Here is a 20,201-nt window from a genome sequence, read left to right as displayed (position 1 = left end):
CGATATTATACAGCTTTTCTTTAAAGTATTTTTTATTATTATTTTTAATTACATGATTCTGTGTGTTGTCAGCACATTTATAAAACAGAAAAACTAATTCCTCCCAGCAGGTCCTAAGCAAGACCAGACATACTTTAGCAGCTTTTGCTTTATCAAGCAAATCTCACAGACACCACAGCCGGTCGTCGGAACACCCGAAGCGGCCCGGGCGCATTGCCGGGCCCTCCTCCTCCATGGCTGGGCCTTCCCCTTCCACGGCCGGACCCGCCCCCCCCTGGCCGGGCCCGCCCCCTCCCGGCCCCGCCGCGTTTCTGCGCGCGCGTCCGTAGCCGGCTCGCGGCGGCCGGAAGTGGCGCGCTCCGGGGGCGGTGCCTCGGGCCTCGTGGCGCGGGAATGGAGGCGCAGCTGGAGGTGATGGAGCAGCTGGAGAACCTGGCCGTGGGGCCGGGCGAGCTGCGGCGAGCCGACCAGGAGGAGATGTCGGGCCCTACGGAGAGCGGTGGGGAAGTCCAGGCCCCTCTGCCCCCAGCCGCGGGAATGGAGGCGCAGCGGGAGGTGATGGAGCAGCCGGAGGTGATGGAGCAGCTGGAGAACCTGGCCGCGGGGCCGGGCGGGCAGCTGTCGGTCGCCCAGGAGAAGGTGTCGGGTCCTGCGGAGGGCGGTGGGGAAGCCCAGGACCCTCTGCCCCCGGCCGCGGGATCGCGCCGGTCGCCGCCGCCCGCTTGGCCCGGCGCGCCCGCCGCCGCCGTGCCCTCGTCGGCCTCGGACAGGTGGGTTCGTCCCCGGCGCTCCCCGCGGGTCTCCCCTTGCTCGCCGGGGCCTCGGGCGGCGGCGCGGGCCGCTGGCGCTGTGGCTGAGCCCCCGAGAGCCCGGTGTGCCTGCCCGCTGCCTTCTCCCGCCCCGGTGTTTGACCCTCTGGAGCTTGCTCCTTCCCATCAAATGTGTAATGTTCAGTTGCGTTTTTCTAGGAGTCTGTTAAATTAGATCTCCAGAACAGTGCCTGTAAGGGTGTTGGGTTTAACGAAGGCGTGGGTTGGGTGGTCGCGGCCTGGAGAGCATGTTGGGCCACCCCGCCGACTTGACGTGGTCCTCACAGAGTGCACCTGCTGCTCTTGGTGCAGGACACCCGCGGTGTTTTTGCTGGAAAACCTGAATGTTGGACTCTGAAGTGGGGAGTCTGCACACCTCTGATCTTGGCATCTCAGCAGAAAAGCTCATTCTCAATCTCTTTATATATATATATGTAAATAGAAAGTTCCATCTTCTACTTGCTGCATCTGTGCTTTGATGTTCAGTGTAGCTGGTGAAAGGTAACTGGTTAAATGTGGATTCTGTTGCAGTGTTAGAAGTCTGCAGGCTTTGGTTGTTGCAGTAAGTCTTGTGTTTTCTTCTTGGGGCGGTGCAGCAAGATGGCCATGTGCTTCTTGGCTGGAGGAGACTAAAATAAAGTCTGAGAATCTCCTCTTAAAGATACAAAGCTTCATTAACAGTTAATTGATTAAAGTTTGACTTCGGAAGTACTTCTGTTGGTTCAAAGTTTTCCTTGAGTACCATGAAGTGATGGAGAGTGAAATTCCTGACTTCCAGGGGCTTCACCTGTGTCTCATATTTTTTTACTTCCAAAATCTGTTGTGCTGATAAGCCCTAAAGATGAAATTTTCGTAACTTCAACTTACTTACCTGTCTTGCATGTATCTCAGTCGTTCTTTTGTTTTGTTTTGTTTTTTAACTCCCTCCTGCACTGATTGGTCTTTTAGTCTGATTTTCTGTCTTTCTGCTATATTGATGTTGTTCCAAGAAGTCCATATTTGACTCGTTCAAAAAGTTTATGTGGAGAGGTGCTCTTATTTCTTGCTGTAACTATGAGCCTTTGTTTGAATAAAGAAAGGAGCAATAGAAATCCTTCCATTTACTTGGGAAGGAGACTGGTATTACAAGAATCTAGAAAGGAGTGTTTTGGGGTTTTTTTTCTTCAGGTAAGAAAGGCTATTTTGCTTTAAGTTTGCTTGTCTCAATGCATCTTTTTCTGTAAGGTTTGTATTGTGTTTTTTCGCTGGAGCAAACCAGGATCAATTGCTCTACATTTGTTTCTTGCACCAGTCCTTGAAGAATTTTTACCTTTGCTAAAACTAACATGTTGAGATGAATAAGGGCTGGTTTCTTACTCCACTCTTTACTTGAAATATTAAGAGTCTAAGACAATGAGCATCTCTTACACATGTGATAGTGAGAAATATTGAATTACTCTGTGTGAATGTTTACTGGTGGATTTGGACAGGACATGAATTACAAAACTAATCTATTTTATTTACAAAAATTAGAATTTTTTCCCCTTCATCGTGCAAGATGTATTGCTTGGAACAAGTATTTTCTTAACTTTCACTCAGTGTTATGCTAATGTTGGGATTTTACACGAACAGTGACTGTGAGAAGGCAGCGTTGTAACTCCCATGTTTGTTTCTTTATTCAGTGATACAGATTCAGATAGTTCATCAACTACACTCTTCTCTTCATCTTCAGCAGTATCTGATGAAGATGAGTATCCAAATGAGAAGGATAACAGATCTTACTGTGTTAGGACAAAGGATGAGGTTCCTATTGATGTAAGTACAATGTGGTATTTCTTAAACCCGTTCCTACTAATCCAACTAAAAATTTATATTTTAAGTCAGGCCTCCTGTGTCAAGATGGGGCTAGAATCAGAATAGTAAAAGAGAAACTCCAAGTCTGAGTTAGACACCGTTTAGTAGGTAAGGCAAAAGCAAGCCACACAAGAAAAGCAAACCCAGAAATTAATTTATCACTTTGCATGGGCAGGCAGGTGTTCTGCCATCCCCAGGAAAGCTGGACTCCATCACGTGTAACTGTTACTTGGGCATAAAAACACCGTCACTCCAAATTTCCCTTGTTCTCCTTTTCCAGCCAGCTTTGTATGCTGAGCATGATATTACATGGTATGGAATGTTCCTTTGGTCTGTGCAGGTCAGCTGTCCTGGCTGTGCCCCTCCCAACTCCTTTTGCACATTCTCACGGCTGGGGTGGCATGAGAGGCAGAAAAGGCCTTGGCTCTGTGCAAGCCCTGCTCAGCAGTAATAAAAACATCTCTATATTATCAGCAATGTTTCCAGCACAGATGTAAAACACAATGCCGTAACAGCTACTGTGAAGAAAATGGACTTCTCTGCAGTGAAGCCCACCACAGTTAATAACAGAGGAAGTCGTGTTTTTCAGGTGTATGTATTAAGGGGTGTTAGTGGAACTGTTTTAGAAACCTCTTGCTTGAAGTGAGGATTGGCAGATACTGTATATGGTGTGGTAGAAGGTCCCATTTTAAGATAATAGGATCAGAATTTTACCTTCCTGCTGGTCTTTGGACTTTGAATTGCTCTTCCAAAAGTGACTCAAGTCTTAGCAGTGAACTTGATTTGATGTTGGAAAAATCACTGGCTGGTAGAGGGGTGTGGTGTTTTTAGTCTGAATTCATGTTTGCGTTTAATGGTATACTGTTTGGGAAAATCTTGGCCTTTTTGATCTTTGTGTTTCTCCATAAGCCTTTGCCACACACTTTTGTTAGAGAGAGGATTATCAGGTGAAGCGTTGATAAACCAGGATAAGATTCTTCTGTTTGTGTGGGATATTATTTCTAGTTGTGGCCTTTAAAAGTGCAGTTCAGTGCTAAGATTTGAACTCTCAGAATTCACAGGGTGTTGAATTTGAAGATAATGCTTACTCTAGTTGCCTTGTATTTCATAAAGTCTTTTCTGAATTCACAGCAGCATAGTATATGCATAGAGATCTTAGTTTATGAGTAAATTGGAGGTGGATGATGAACTTGGTGTTAATCAGTCTTTGATAGTAGATTTTGATTGTTATATTTGAGGAAAAAGCCTAATTTGAATATTGTGTAGTACTCATTTTTGTATCTGAAGTTTGGCTTTTTGTGTTATCTCTGATCTCGTTATCCTCTTGTACCAAATGCAGTTTTCAGCTAAGAACAATTTTCTTTGTATAGGTTGTTGTGATGTTTACATCTTCTATAATGATCCAAGTCATGATATAAATGGACAGATTGTTAAATCAAATGATACACATATGGTGTATTTTATGCTATATTACCTCTTGCTGTGTGTATTTTTCTTGTAGCATGCATTGAATGTTGTTGCAACTGGTCTTAATTTTTGACTGTTAAGAAACACAAAGATCAATTTAATTATTGCGTTGTACATCAAGCTTGGATCAAATTCCTGCCTGTCAATTGTTGGTTTTCTCCAGTTAAATAAAATTGGCTTCTGCCATAGTAGGGTATGCATACCGTAGGGTACCATCTCTGTAGGAGAGATGTTCTCACAAAAGTGGTGGGCCCCCAAGAGGAGTTAATTTAGGATGATTCTGAAAGAGGCAAATCAAGCTAGATTTTTAAAAAAAACCTTCAAAATGCAAGGGCATTTTTCTAAACTGTCAAATTTCTGCAGTGACAAAGTGGTAAGTGCCTTTTTCTGAGACGGTGTTCTAAACACTGACTTGATGTTTGCAGAAACTGCCTCCTGTTGAAGACTTATCAATAATTCTTCCAGATAATGTTGAACTAAAGATCTTTGGGACAGTTTCCAGCATCATTGAGCAACTCGGTAGGCAAGATCTTCTGTTTTGTTTTTAATTATTCTAATTTGTATATATCTCTTCACGAGTTATGTTCTTAGGTGTTCCTTCAGGGTATCAGTCCTGCAGTGTTGTATTTCTGGGGGTCGCAGGTTGCTGAATTGGAACTCAAACTAACAGGTGACATTTGTGTTGAATTACCTTTTATTTGGCTTATATGCATGTGTCTCTATTTGATTTCCATGTTTAATTTTTTAAGGAAAACTCTTTTTTTTTCTACTATGTATTATGGTTTTTATATTGATACTGGCCATAGTTATATTTTAAGTGTTTTAAGAAAATCTTCAGTTGTATGTGCTATTTTTGAATAATCCCTGAATATATAGGAGCTGTATAGCTGAAAGCACGGATGCAGTACAATGCAGTCCCAGGTGCTTGCTTGTTAATATATGAGGGCAGGAAAAAGACTTGTTTCTTTAACAGTGCAAGTTCTTTTATTATTTATTTATTTATATTTCTATTCATTCCACTTCTGGCACCTTGAGCAAATGAAAGCTGCTTATGTCAGCTCTCAGAGGATGGTGTGCCAAACATGATTTTTAGGTGGAGAGTAAGCTTAATGGGATTGAGATATAGAATGAATGTAAACTCAACTGCATGCATAGAGATTTAGGGATTTTTTCTGATCTGTGTGGGACCTCAGTATTTGATAAAAGAAATCAAAGTTTTGCTGAAGCTTATATTACTAAAACATCCACAGTATGTTTGTATTTAAGCTATTCAAGTGTTCCATTCTGCTTGATCTGCATTCGGAGCAATTTGCTTTTGAAAATTAGAGATTAAGTTAAATTTTGAAGTTAAAGTATTTATGCTGAGTGTAATACAAACGAAAGTAAATATCTTTCACAATTAATTTTTCTTTTAAAAAACTTAAGGTAATGCAAGCAATTCCTCTACATTATTTTATTGGAGTGAGATTTAATTTCATTCATTTTCAGGAAGCTGGGTGGAGGGTGCAGAAAGTAGTAATTTGGTTCTTTTCTACTTGGCCCTTTTTTGCTTATTGATAATAATGGGGACTTCAAGAAGACTGCCTTCAGCAAAAAAGGTAGTTTGAAAACAAATTTAAAAAGAAATTGAATCATACTTGCTATTATTCTTATTTTTGTTTTAAAATGTGAAGGTATAAACAAAACTGTTTTAAAGACTGCAGTTTTGAAAACCATTCTTAATTCTAATTAGAATTCTTAATTCTAATCCGTAATGGTGAGTGTATTCTTTTCAAATACCAGTTTACTGGTGGGTGAATTGTTTAGGCTGCTTCGTACTTTATGTAATGTGCATATGTAAAGTGTTGAATTGGATTTTTGGCTGAAAGTTACAAAACAAGGTAATAATCATAATGAAAAAAACCCTGTATGAATGGCATAAACCCCTAGGACGTCTGTGATTATTTTCTTGCTTTCACTACCTTGCTTTATGACTTCTCTTTCTCCACATTTTAGGTTTTTTTCGGTTCTTCTGCAAACAGGCCCCAGTGTCAGTTGGCTTGTGGCTATATTAGGGATGCCAGCTAATTGGGGATTATTTTTTGATTTTTGGACTAAATTGATACCTCTATATACCAGGTTTGTATTTAGTCTGAGGGGAGTTGATTTCTCCTTTGGAAGCCACAAATATTACTCTGATGTAGCAATCAGTATTCTTTTACTTATCCCTTTGATGTCTGTCTCTGCTGTTCTCAGTAGCAAGCTTCCAAATTCATCAGTGTGCAGTGAGTGAGTGATACCTGTTAGTGGATATTTCATCCTGTGAGGTAAATTTGAGGCTAGAACAGTGTAGGTTAATGCTTGCTGTGCAGTAGCTAAAAGCAAAATCACAGTACTTTCTGTGAACTTCTGATCAGTGTATATCAGAATTTAACAAAACTTTTGCTGTGTTTTGCTTCGAGGTACTTAGAGGGAAGAGAGAAATCCGCTGTGTGGGCTGGGGCCTGGAAACTAAACGGCTTAGGTGTATATGGGAAGTTTTCCCTGGGGCTGTACTTTGAGCCCTGTAGAAGCTGATAATTTAGGCTGGGTTGGGGTAGGGGAAGCTCTTAAGTCATGTAGGCTGGAGATGGTAATGTTTCTCCTACGTTTCATGGGACTAGTGTGCCCATTTTCAGTATATATTTTCCTTAGCCTGCTCCAGGCTGAGGGCTACGAATCAAGTTGAGAACGTGATCTGAGAGTTTTGGTGTGTTATTTTTTATAGGGTTTTTGTTGTTGTTTTGATGTTTGGGGGGTTTGTCTGGTTGTGGGTTTTTTGTTTGTTTGTTTTGGTTTGGGTTTTTTTTTGCTAAGGTATATTTCTCATGAGGTTTAAACAATACATTGTGTACTTTCACTGTATATTTTATCTTAAAGGTAGGCACAAAAGAAATTGATTTCACAAATTCTCTTGAAATGCAGTGAACTGTTAAGCCTGTAGAATTGTCATATGCTTGTTTGGCATGTTAAGGTTTTTACAGACTGCAGTAGTAGCAGTAACTTTTAGTTTGGTGACATGTTGATTGCTGAAGGTCCTTTTATGTAAGTTCAGTAGTGATGATCTTGAGCTTTTGTTGGAGTCTGAGTGACACTATATACTTGAGTGACTTTATTTGCTGATGGACGGGCATTGAGAATGATTAATTGAGCATTCTGTTGTTTTACAGGTAGAGAAGTTTAATCATCATTAGGCCCAAATGTACTATGAGACTTCTGTGGCATTAAATTGCAGAACATACAAGAGATTGTGTATATGCATATATATAAACCCCATCAGTTGCTACTGTGACTGAACTGCCAGGCAGCTTTTGTGTTCCGGCGTGATTCTTAGGACTCACTATCTTTGCCCCAGAGAACAATAATTCTATGAGCGATGTAAAACCACTCCTGTTTCATTGGAGAAGGGGTGTGTGATTCTAAGTAGTTGTATATGTGTGCAAGAATATTTGTTTGCAGCTCTATAAACTTAAGTAGACAGGTGGTGGTGTGGTTTGTTAAGTTTTACTGCAATAAACTACATGCTGTTGAAACATAAAGTTCTAATTTCTTTTTTTCTTTCCATTTTAGTAATAATTGAATCATTGAGAGGCCTACCTCCAGTAAATGAGGAAAGCATAATTTTTAAAGAAGATCGGCAAGCAGCAGGAAAGGTGGGTGTAAAATAAAAACTCATTATTCTAATATAAAATTCAAAGTATTCTTTAGTACTCCTGAGAGTAGAGGTAAAGTCAGTTAAATGAAAGATAATGTTTCCTTGATATGTAGGTTTTCTTTGTGCCTTTGACTCTTGCTGTATTCATCTGGCTTTTTAATCTCAAGAATTCCTAACCTGGAATTAATTGTGTCCTTACAGAATTACAATATTTGGTGAGTTGCCAGTGTTTGATGAGAGTGCTTGTGGAGAGGGAGAGATTATTTTCAAATAGATGATGTCTTGGAATAACAGGCTGTGTGCTCTTTTACTGCCCGATAGGGGCAGTGGCTAGTGAAGGTTTATGAAAATTGGGGAATGTTTTCCTCTATACTGTGCTGTCCTGATTAAGTGAAGAGTGTTTGCTGAGAGGGTTGTTGCATTGAATTTTCCACTTTCTGTAGAAGGAAAGCCAACATCTACAATGGTTACTACTGAAATACCTTTGAATGCTAGCTGTGAGTGGAACAAACCTAGCCTGAGTTGCAGATGTTCTGTAAAATATGGCAAAATTCTCTGCTCTCCATGGAATTGAGGAACAAACAGTAACTGTTGTAAAGGCAACTCGTTAAGATGAACTTTGAGGAAAAAATGATCAGGAGATCATTCCAACTGTTAGAAGACTTGAAAACCTATCAGACACAGAAAAATTGTTATTTGACAAAAGGAAGGATTACTAAGGATGTGAGAGCTTACTTTTCCATGTAATAACAAACAGTAGTTGTGGAAATACACTGTCAAAATTCAGTAATAAAGCTAAAGTGGAAAGGAACTTTTATTTGATGCTGCATTTTGAAAATGTTTTGGACTTCTTAAATACAATTGCCTACAATGAAATTAGCTACTGCTAATCTACTTGTAGTTTATTTAAATATTTCCATTTTATTTCTTTCAGATATTTGAGATATTTGGTCCTGTTTCACATCCTTTTTATGTGATGAGATTTAACAGCTCTGAGCATATCAAAGAGAAAGGTATTAATGTGCAAGATAGCATGTATTTTGCTCCATCAGTGGAGGACTTCACCCAGTATATATTTGCAGAAAAACTAAAACAGTGAGTCCAATTTCTTTTCTCATCTGGTTATATATTTTTTTATATAGTTAAAAATGTTGTATTAAAGTTGAGTCTTCAGTAAGAAACTCTAGTACTGAGTTTAGCACTAAATTTTATATTTCCTTTAGATATTTTCAACTGTGTTGTAATAACAAGACTGTACTATTTTGCCTTTGAGAACAATAAAGAGTAGCTGTAAACTGCAAGCTTTTAAAGTGCTGTAATTACTAAAGTTTTGCTTCTTAATCTACTTTATATACTAAGCTTGCTTTCTTTTTATGCTGCTGTTAATTAAATACAACCAGAAAAGTTCATTGATGCTTCCTCCACACCCTCTAACACAGATATACATGAGTAAAACAGTTTTTCAAGCTGAACTTTCCAGATCTTGTTTTTCTTTAGACTCTTGTATAGTTTCAGAACTGATAATAAACTTGTTTGCATTCTGAACATGTTTATAGTAATTTACTATTTTTATTTCATATTACAAGGTCAGAATTGAAATGTAATTATCAATTAATCTATTACATCCTTGAAGGATAACAATTCTAGACAAAAATTACCCTCTAAATTTGCAAGAGAGGAGGGATTTGAGTGAAATGTAGTTTGATGTTCAGAAACTTCTCAGTAGTGTTTGTGTATCCCAGTCTGACTGAAGAAAGTGGCATGCATAAATAAGTAGGACTTGATGTCGTTTAGAGGGAAGTGTTCTCAAAGACACAGACTAAAACAAAACATAATAAATGACAGCTAGATATTAATGTTCTAATTTTTGATGAGCAATTATCTGAAATAACTATAGATTAGATATCTTTTGTCATACATGTGACTTGGTTTCTGTTTTTTTAGGATTAGTTGGTTAATTGTGTGCATTCATTACAGCTGTGCCAGTATTGATACTGAATAGTTCTTTTCTTTAATTAAAGCTTAGCCAGACCTGCAGGCATTTTTTTGTTGTTTTTTTTTTTTTCTTTAACTGCCTCATTTCTGTGCAAGCTACAAGCATATTTTCTTCCCTTCAGTGAGGACCAAAATAACTTTCTTGTTTTGATGCTTGTTTGTTTTTCTGCAGCATTTTGATGCCAGCTGGTCTTCGATTTGTGCTATTAAACTTTGTTGCTTAGCACAGTAACTGCACAGACTTTAATCATCTGCTTGCTGCATCAATGACTGTGTGCTGTACTCAGCATCTGAGATGGGAGACTCGTGTTTTACTTTGTTTCATGCTTTGGAAATAGTTTGAAGAATCATTTTTCATTTAGTAGTACTTCACTGTCATAGATGGTAAAAACCTGAAACCAAGACAAGATAGGTCAGACTTCCATGGCTTACCAGCCCAGCTGAACAGTGCTTCAGACATCGTTTCTTGTCTTGATTAGGATGAGTAGTGTGACTTCTGTTAAAGTACACTGAAACAATATTTTATTTCTGGGTTTTGTCAGTACAATTTCTTAAGCTTGTGTGAGGCATTTGGTGCTATTGGTTGAAGCTGCCTTTTCTCTAAATACGTTTCATTAAAAATGGATTAAGAATTTCTGATTTCTGACTTGTGCTGTAATGCTGTATGAAGAAACCTTAATGCTATAAGAGTGTGACATGGATAGTAGAAAAGTGAAGCTTTGGTCAGTGATCCACTAAAAGACTTCTAGACCTTAGTGGATGGCAAATTTGATAACCAATAATTTTTATTTTCTGTTTTTTCTTAGTTTGACTGTGTACAGACCAGATTGTGGAGTATTACAGGCTTAAAGTTTTAAAACTGCTGTTCAAAACTGATGGTTCTTTGAAAAGTAAAGGAATCAAGATTAAGATCTGAAAGAAACACTGAGTTTGAAGCTTTTTTGAAATCTGGAATGCAATCTGCTTGCATTGTGCAAAGTTGCAGTGCTGTGAATAAGCCTTACACTTGATAGAAAAATAAGAGAAAGTGTAGTGTAAAACTTTCTGAATGCAAAATAATTTGTTACTAAAGATAGGCTTGTGTTGTATTGCCTGAAACCCAGTTTTAAAAAAGCTCATGTATTTTCATGATTCCTTTGAATTACCTTTTGTTAGACTTCAAGATTTTACAGTATGTGACTTCACAAATCAAAGAATTACTAGATTGTTATTTGTGGAAGATATTAAATACCTCGGAGCACGAAAAGCAGGTTTTGTTTGCTGAAGTGAGGTAGGATGCTTTGGGAGAGTGAGATAAGCTGCCTGACCTTGAAAGGTTTAAAGTTTGCAGTCAGTGATGTTACATATTGCTGAATGATCACAGGTCTTGGTGATTCTTGTGTGCTCTGGTATTTCTGGCAGGCATGTGTTGCTCCAAAACAAGATGAAAGGAAGAAACAGTTCAGTTCATAATAACAACAGAAAAAAAGTTTTCTGCAGCTGAGAAATTACTTGTATAGAGTCCTGATCTTATGTTTCTCCCTGTAGCGTTTACTTCTGATTGAACTTAAAAAATGTCTTTCTTGCCTTCCTTTTTACTCATAGTCTCAAAAGGACATGTAGAGATTGAACTTCAGTTTTATGGTTAGGGATTGAGGCACGATGTACCTTTGGATGACTTGCCAGTGCTCTCATGGGTGACTAGGGACCTCTGAAGTCCAAGGTGCTGATGGTGATGGTTATGTAGTTTTTTGTAATTACTGCTACTCGATCGTTGCTGACTTGATGACATAAAAACCCTTTGGTTATTAGAGTACTGACTGAAGACATTTAACACTGAACACATTGATGGTTTTAACTGTGGTTCCATTTTGCAAGTAAGAATTCTCAGTATTGCACTGTTTTGTAAAGTTTTTATGCATAGATATGGATTGCACCTTGACATTTCAGACCAAACATAAAATTTGGGAGCATCATGAAGAAATCTTCAACAGACTGCTTGCAGTGTAATTTAAGTCTATTTCATAAATTCTTTGCCAATCAAAGAAATTACTTGATTTTTAGTGAAGGACTTTACAGTGGATTGAATAAATTAGACTAATCCAGACTTATTTTGGTGCTTGTCAGTCAAGACAATTGAGTGTTTGCTTGTTTAAATGTCTTTTGCCTTGCAATTTAATTTTAGGTTTACAACAAAATAAAAGGTGAAACCTTGTTATCTGGCTAACACTGTCTTAATAAGACTGTAAGCCAAGCACTGAGGGTCTTCTGGTACTGAACTTACTTTGCTGTAGTTATACTGAAAGCCTGTGTCCTACTGAAGGAGTTCGTTGTTCTTTTTAACTGAAGATACATGTTCTGAAACCAGAAGAATAAGAATGCTTGTGATTGTAGTCAACAGTATAAGAAAGTTCCAGTGAACTGCTGCAGTTCAGGTTCAAAGCAATTAAGGTTCAGAAGGATTTGTTTAGAGAATATTGACCAAAACTTAGTATTAAACTGGATGTTTGACTCAAATGTTCAGTCATCTCTTGAAGCAGGAAGATTCTTCAAGTGTGGTGAAGCCATGAGTTTGACTATAAGTTACTATTTGCTTATTAACAATATTAAAAACCAAGTAACTCTTTGAAAAGTAAAAGCTCCTGTTCTAGGAGACCTGAAACCTTATAGAAAGTGTTAGCCTTCCTTTATCTGGATTGTCTAATTTATATTTTGTGTTTGTTCTTTTCTTTTAGGGAAAAAGGTTCAGATGCGTCTTGGAAGAATGACCAAGAACCACCACCTGACGTAACTATAGAGGGGTTTTTTTGTTTATTGTTTTTGGTTGCACAAGTCATATGTGGAAAAAATTCTGTGCAGAGCAAGTAACTAGCAGGCTTATATTTTTATGGAGACAAGACCTGAATGTACCTCTTCATTGAAAGAAAGGATCATGCTTTTCTTGGAGAGGTCTCATAGTGAGTGTAAAGAGTATTACCTGTCTCTTTACTTGTTTTTTGCAGTTGGCAAAATATATATCTTCAGTTCCTCTACTCCTTCAAGAACATATTTGCCAACCTGAATGTTTAACTTTGGGTAGCAGTGCTTTTACCTTCCCTAATAAATTTGCCTCTGCTAGGGAATTTTTGTCCGTCTCATTATTTCACGGCAGCTTTGTCTTCAGTTGGCCGCAAGCAATTGTTTGTCTGTAAAGGCTTATTAGTACTCTGCAAGCTTACTACTTTGACATTTAAGCTGTCTGCTCTTCAAAATTAAGTTGACATCTCTGTTGCATTCTTTGAATGACTTCTTAGTAAGCTTTCCCTACAGTTTGCTGTTACAAAACAGTAGTTCCATGAGAAGAGACAGCCTTCTTCCATAAAAAAGGCCATCATACAGGGTCATGTAGAATAAGGAGTTCCCTGTTACCATTGACATAATTTGCTATTAGGATCTGTAAGTAGTTCTTCGGTGACTTTCTGTATGTGGTCCTTAACTCTACTCTAGCTATACATTTTGTGAGTATTCAATAAGAATCACAAGGCTGGTAGTTTTATTGAGGTGTTTTCATGAAGTGTTTTACATTGCAGCAGTTGAGTCAATTTTCCTTGCAGTTCTACTTTAAACATATCTTATACAAAGCAGCTAAAATTCCTAGAAGCCTAGCATAGTGTTCTAAAGAGATCTGTCTGCTTGTTTTGCATCTTTAATATGCTTGCCTTTTTAGCATAATTCTGTGCTATATAATATATGCTTCTCACTCTGTAATTTGGTAGGAAAGGTGTGTTTTGTGGGGTTTGCTTTTTTTTTTTTTTTGTCAGGGGGTGATGGTATTTATTTGGTTTTTCTTCTCCAGTGTTCTAACTGATTTTTAGGACGGGATAGAATAGACTGTTTCAGTTGGAAGGAACCTGCAGAGGTCAGGGCTTATGGTGAAGCATGTTGTGAAAAGCATTGTCCAAATGCCTCTTAAATACTGACAAGCTCAGGGTGTCAGCCACCTCTTTAAGAAGTCTCTTCCAGTGTTTGACCACCTTCTTAGTAACAAAATTCTTCATTGTTTCCAGTCTGAACCTCCCTGGTACTGCTTTGGACCTTCCTACTCATCCTATTACTGCATACCAGGTAGAAGAGATCAGCACCTCTCTCTCTCCTTCCTCAGGAAGCTGTAGAGAGCAATGAGGTTGCTTCTCAGCCACTTTCCACCAAATGAGTCAAGTCCAGAGTCCTTAGCTGCTCTTCAAAGGACATGCTTTCCAGTACTGTCACCAGCTTTGTTTCCCTCCTCTAGATGCAGCTTATCCAAGGACTTTGACATTCTTGACATGTGGGGCCCAGCACTGCAGAGAGCACTCAGGGTGAGCCCCCCCAAGGCTGTCACCTCTGCTGGCTGTCTGCTCATGCTGCGCTTGATGCACACCAGGATGGGGTTTTGCCCTCTGGGTTCCAGGGCACACTCTGCTGACCCACGCTGAGCTGCTGTCGACCAGCACCCCCAGATCCCTCTTGGCAGGGCTGCTCTCCAGCCACTCCTCTCCCTATTTAGTTTTGAACCTAGTGTTACTTCATCCTAGGTGTGCAGCATTTGGACTCATTAGATTTGATCCCATTACTCATTACCCAGGGCCTTAATCTCCGTAGATCCCTCTGCAAGGCCTCCTGTCCCTCAAGAGAGTCCGTGGCAGTTTGGTATCATCAGCAGACTTGCTCATGGTGCTTCTAAATGCTGCATCCAGACCACTGAACAGAACTGGCCCTGGAGCTGTGCCCTGAGGAGCTCTGCCCTTCAGGCAGTTCTTCACCCATTGCGCCGTGAACCTGCTCATCCCACTGTTGGACAACTTGTCCAGAAGGATACTGTTGGGGACAGTATTAAGTGTTTCATTCACAGTCCTTATCTCAGGATGATTGTTCTGGCTTGAGGGAGAGATGTTGTGACATGATTTTTTCTGTGCTCAAAGATAGGTCCTGTAATGATGTATCAACTTGGAATGTTGTTTTTTCCACTGTATTGAGTGAGGGTGATGCATTTTGAAATACTGTTTTTGTTTCCCGTAAATGAAACTGAGCTGTGCAGTGCTAACTTCTCTCAAAGAACGCTTGTCTGTCAGTTCTGACTATAAATTGCCTTCCTTTCTTGTAGAGGTAGCTCACAGAGAATCATAATTTGAGAGTTAGAAGTGTTGTGTAAGAACTGGACTGTAGGTATGTTATCCATAGAGCTTTGAAAGACTGTACTTAGAGACTTTGGGCTAGTCTTAACTTGCTTTCATTCAGCAGTTTTCTTGTAGTAGTGATACCAAATGGGCTTATTGGCTAATTATGAGCTCTTCTGTCTTTTAGTCATGTTTTAAAAGCTGTTCAGGAGATAAGCTTGTAGATATGTAATTTGCATTTGTAGGAACCCATGACATTTTATTGGCTAAGTACAGTCAGTCAAATCTGCAGATACAGATCATTGCTTTTTCCAAAGTTTGGTTTTTTTCTTAAAGATTTTTCTTAATTTAAATTTGCTGTACCTCACTACATAAAGGAACAAAGGAAGCTTGAAAAAAAGTCAGTAATGACAAGGCTGGGCACTCTTCTGTGTGATCTGTCTGTGTGCTCTGTTTTGGTAAAAAACGCACCTAACATCTTGTAATCCTCAATTAGAATAATCTTTGGTTAGTTCTAGCAGTTAGAGTGTGTACCACGCTATCCCAAGCTGTGACAGTTGCTGAGCTGATAGAAAGTACCTTTTGCTGTGAAGGTAATAGCTGTTGACGGGGGTGCAGATTAAATTTTATGCTACTGATGCTTGAAATTATCTCTTTGAGCCAGACCCTTTAAGAGATCTCAGATTGCAGCTGATTTCTGGCCAGCCCCTGTAGTAAACAGTGTGAAATTTTGGGGTCACTTCTTTTTGTGATAGTGTAAAGCTTCATTTTTATATGAATGTTAAATTAATCCATGGTAGGCCTTTCTTACTTGCTGCTTTTAGTTATATGGTAAGCATTCCTTTTTTGGCAGGCTCTTAACTAGCCCAGTTTATTTGTAGAGTCACTAATACAAGCTCTCCTAGCTGTCTTTTGGGTCAGAGAACGACAAAGCGTGATCTGTATGCTGCAAGGCCAGCAGCAGCAGCAAACTGCAGTTTTTCTATGGGGTGACTTCTGTGGCCTGTTAGATGGAAATTAGGTAGCACTAAAAGGTACCTATTCCTGTTCATTATTTCTGCACTATTGGAGTATGGTGTACTGGAGTTCTCAGATATAGCAGGAGTTATTGAAAGATTTTAACTCATGGTATACATCATCTTGCTGTAGTTGTTGTGGTTTTTTTGAGTATGTCATCCAGTTATGTAGCAGAAGAAATAGTTGTATTCAGAATTAACTTTTATGAAGCTTTTAAGCACTTTTCATATGCAGTGTTTTTGAGATCCATGCTCCGTGTACACGATAGAGATACAAGTAAGCAGCAAAGCCCCTACTTTCAGAATTGAGAAGAGAAGTGTGGAAACAAATCCTACCCCTTTTAAGTCATAAGAGTGAGCTGTTTTTCAGAGAACTTACTGCTGACAGATTTCTTCCCTGTCCCTGATAACTTACCCTCTGTCATGTAAGTTTGCAAAAGGTAGCAAAACCTTGTGTAAGAAGAAGAAATCGTTGCAGGGATGTTGAATCTGTTGTAAATGACAGCATTCCTCAAAGCTGAAAATTTATTTGGAATAACGTTGCTATTGTAAATTGAACAGAAAGTATTATTATATATACTATAGAAAATTACAGTTTAGTGATAATTTTAGAGTGGAGATTTATTTAATGTAGTTTTAACTGCTGAATTATGTATTGGTTGCCAAGTTAATTTTTATTTATTTTAAAAATTCTTTTTAAAATTCATTTAATCTGCAGTTGTTCTTTGAAAGCTTTTTCTTGGCAGTAACCAGCCAACTCCTTTTTTTTTCTTACTAACACCTAGGCAATCAAACATTTGTTTTCAACACTGGAACATTGCTCTTTTCAGGAAAATTAGAAAGGATAACCGAGTCGTGCATCAATTGTGTTACGACAAATTTTTGGAATGATAACTTCTTTCTTGTTTTCTTGCTTTCTGAGAAGCCAGCTGATTTTTTTTTTTTTTTTTTCCCCACCAGGTTTTGGATTTCAGTGATGATGAAAAAGAAAGAGAGGCAAAACAGAAGAAAAAGAAGCCTCAAAGTCAAGGAAGAAAGAAAGTCAGATCAGAAAAACTTCCATCAAGTGAGTGAATGCTATGTGAATGCTTTTGTCTGTTAATCTAAGTGTGGAATGTCCATTTATAATTATCTTAGTGATTAAGTTTTTATGCAGTTAATAGTAATTCTGTACTTTTCAAACTTATGTTTGAATTTGTGGCTACATTCTGTGTTTATTATTTTAGAAGAGAAATTAAGTTGTATTCTGTTGAAATGAAAACCCTGGAAGTGGTACAGCAGCAGAGCAGTTGTCAGAGAAGAGTCAAAGGTTCTAGAACAGTAAGGATTCTGAGCAGATACCACCATTTGGATGGGGTTCAGATTAAGTGCTTTGAGTGCTAGGAAAAGACAAGGGAAAGTCATGTGCAATTTTTGGAAACCCACTTCTTTGGCAATCAAGGAAGGAGACACAGGTCTTAGACGGAGAATTTACCCTGTTTAAAAGGAAGCTCTTCCTCACCCATGACATACAAATACTTTTCTAAATAACTTTTACTTGTGTAGCTTGCTGAGAGCCTTTCTGTTTACCTAATGCAGTTGTTAGATGAACAAAACTGTGTATGGATCTTCATATTATGAATTCTTTGCTCTCCTTTTTCCTCCTGTTGTGATATCTGTTCCAGGTGCATGTTTGCAGCTGTGCTCTGTTTACCATAATCAAATTTTCTCTTCTCTCATGCCTCTCTACTGACGAAACTTTGATTTTTGATTGCCATTTTGGTTGAATAATTCATATTGCATCCCTCTTTTTCTGTTTTTCACTGGTCTGCTTTGCCTGCATGCTTTTTATACCCCTCCCTTTAAATACAACTCTCAACCCTTAACCTTTTCTAGTGCTTATTTACCAGATTGCTTCAGCTCTCTGCAGCATGGTGCTTCCCCCATTGAATTTCTCAGACTGACTCCTGTGAGTTCTCTGCTCTTTCTTTGTAAAGCTGATGCACATTGTGCCCCACTGAAACCCTTTTCTCTCGATCTGGGAGATCAGCAGCTGTCCTTTAATACTTTTTGTACAGTACAATCCTCCCTTGCATCAGTCAGGTAAAGCCACGATCTTTCTTGGACTGGCTTTTGCCCCTATGGTTTTGAGAGGTTGTTTTTCCCTTAAGAGATGGATCTGAATTGTGCTGTACTTTCGCTTCATTACTAATGGTTATTTTCTTCTGGTTTCTGTTCATCTAGCATGTGTTTGTTTTCCACCTCATCTTTGTTCTGCCAGCTTATTGCAGACCTGCCTTTGCCTAGGGCTTGCTGAGGCTGTTTCTGAACTATGTTCCATAACTGAGAACACAACAGGAGGAACTATCGCACTCTATCAAGGGAGATAGGTTTTGATTTGCTGGGTTTTTTTTGTAAATAACATGGCACAATTTGATGTTGTGTGCCATTTGTTTTGGCTGTAGAATTCAAAAGCAACAGTATGGCACAAATTGAGGCACAAAGTTGGTCTCAGATGAGGATTTACATGAGTATATTAAAATTGTCTCTTGTTACAGTATTTGATGAAGGAAAGAACAAAAATACTCATTCAAGTATTTCAGTGCTTCCAAGAGGCCTGCTTTTACCAAAGGAATCTTAACTCCTAATCCCCCATGAAAATGAGTAGGAATTCTGATATCCAAGTACCTTTCCAGACTTGAAAGCATTTTTGCCTTTGAAAAGCTATGTAGTCCAGTGGCAAGGATGAGGTTCATACAGGTTTTTAAATTTCAGTGATTTTATGCGATGTTGTATTCCTGAATATAACCTTGTTGCTCAGCCATAAAATCCTTCTGAGGGTTTAAGTTCTGCAGCTTTTTGAATATCTTAACGGCTCTTTGGAGCATTTTAAGTATTTCGGTGCTTTTCATTTTATAGTCCTAATCCCATTAAAATGTCTATGATATTTATATAAAGGGGCAGTATATTTATTACAAATATTAAATATATGCTTAGAGTGAGTGTTCAGGGAAAATTTTATCTTAGAAAGATGAATGCTGAAAGCTAATTGTCTAGAGGTACAGACTGTGCTTTTTCTGATAGAGTAAGTTAATTTTATTGATTTGAGTTTAATAATTTCTTGTGTCGTGTGTCTATGCTGTAATACCTATTTGGGACTGAAAGCTGGATATCCCTTCAGTGTAATGCAGTGTTGATTTATCTTTAGTTTTAAAATGTGTTGTTTTTAAATCTTGTTTTAAAAGCTTCAAAAATACTGAAAATTTGCATATTCCTGAGATCCATTCATACAAATGAAAAGTCTGGAGGAAAAGAAGATGAAATTTCTTAGTTATTTAGTTATTAAACAATAGATTTGCTGGTATTATTTTATTCTTCATATATTAGTTGCCAGTATTATTTGTTGATAAGATTACTTTTCAAATTTCCTTGATTTCAGCTTGAAAGATTTGTGAAGACTAAACTTGATCTTTCCAAAATAATACTATAGCTCTCTGTGTTTGGGTTCTTAAATTTGTTTATTCTTTAGGTGAGAATAAAGAACTTCATCAGTCAGTGCAACAGCCTGCTTCAAGTTATTCAAGGGGATGCCGTGGCAGAGGGTTCTCCTGGGATCTATTTCCTTCTCCATCAGGTCCTCAAGGGTTTTTCAGACCAAGAGTAAGACCACCACAGCTATACTCTTCAGACAGGAGGATATACCAGGAATCACCAGTTTTCCCACCGCCTCATAGAAGAGAAAATCCAATGATGCAACAGTATGCCTTTCCTCCTCCAAATTTTGGTTATGGCAGTAATGGGCAGCAGTTCCACCCTCCGCCCTCAAATATGCCAATGATGTGGACAGGCTCAAACATGTACAATTCATCCTACTCATTTCTGCCGCCACCACCACCGCCGCCTCCTCCAGACAGCCATCCTCCTCAGTTCAGGCCTTACTGAGATTCTCTACGTGTCCATGTGGAGCACTGCCATTTACAGGGAGAAAGAACAGCCTGCCGGGACTGCGTTCCCTTATTTTGGAGATGCTTGCTTTTACTGCAGTGGTAGAACAAAAGCAGAGTTTTGTGCTTTGTGGGACATCTGTAGAAAATTATTTTTTTCTATGTATGTTTCTGTTTCCAAAAAGAAATTTATATGATAAAAGTATAACTGATTATTAAGTAATGGTTTATTTTTATAATATCTGCTACTTTCAGATGATAAATAAAAACCTTTTAGAGACTGGTATGTAGTGGTGAAAATCTATTTTGTAATAAAGAAAAGAGTTTATATATCTACTGATAAGTAGCGATGAGAGCATTTCACATAGACA

The 20,201-nt window shown here is 38.6% G+C and overlaps 1 protein-coding gene across 1 annotated transcript; it reads left to right on the top strand.

Moving 5' to 3' along the window:
• The first annotated feature begins 357 nt into the window (after positions 1–357).
• Positions 358–20,116, top strand: NAF1 (nuclear assembly factor 1 ribonucleoprotein). The gene is made up of 8 exons (XM_040065810.1): positions 358–770; positions 2,471–2,603; positions 4,535–4,628; positions 7,698–7,780; positions 8,717–8,877; positions 12,492–12,543; positions 16,868–16,973; positions 19,416–20,116. The coding sequence occupies exons 1-8, from the start codon at positions 394–396 to the stop codon at positions 19,826–19,828; spliced, it is 1,419 nt and encodes a 472-aa protein (XP_039921744.1). The 5' UTR covers positions 358–393; the 3' UTR covers positions 19,829–20,116.
• Positions 20,117–20,201: the final 85 nt, after the last annotated feature.

The sequence above is a fragment of the Hirundo rustica genome, chromosome 5 (assembly GCF_015227805.2).
Source record: "Hirundo rustica isolate bHirRus1 chromosome 5, bHirRus1.pri.v3, whole genome shotgun sequence".
Taxonomy (NCBI): domain Eukaryota; kingdom Metazoa; phylum Chordata; class Aves; order Passeriformes; family Hirundinidae; genus Hirundo; species Hirundo rustica.
The sequence above is the reverse complement of the archived record's forward strand: the minus strand, read 5'-3'. Positions and strand labels throughout refer to the sequence as shown.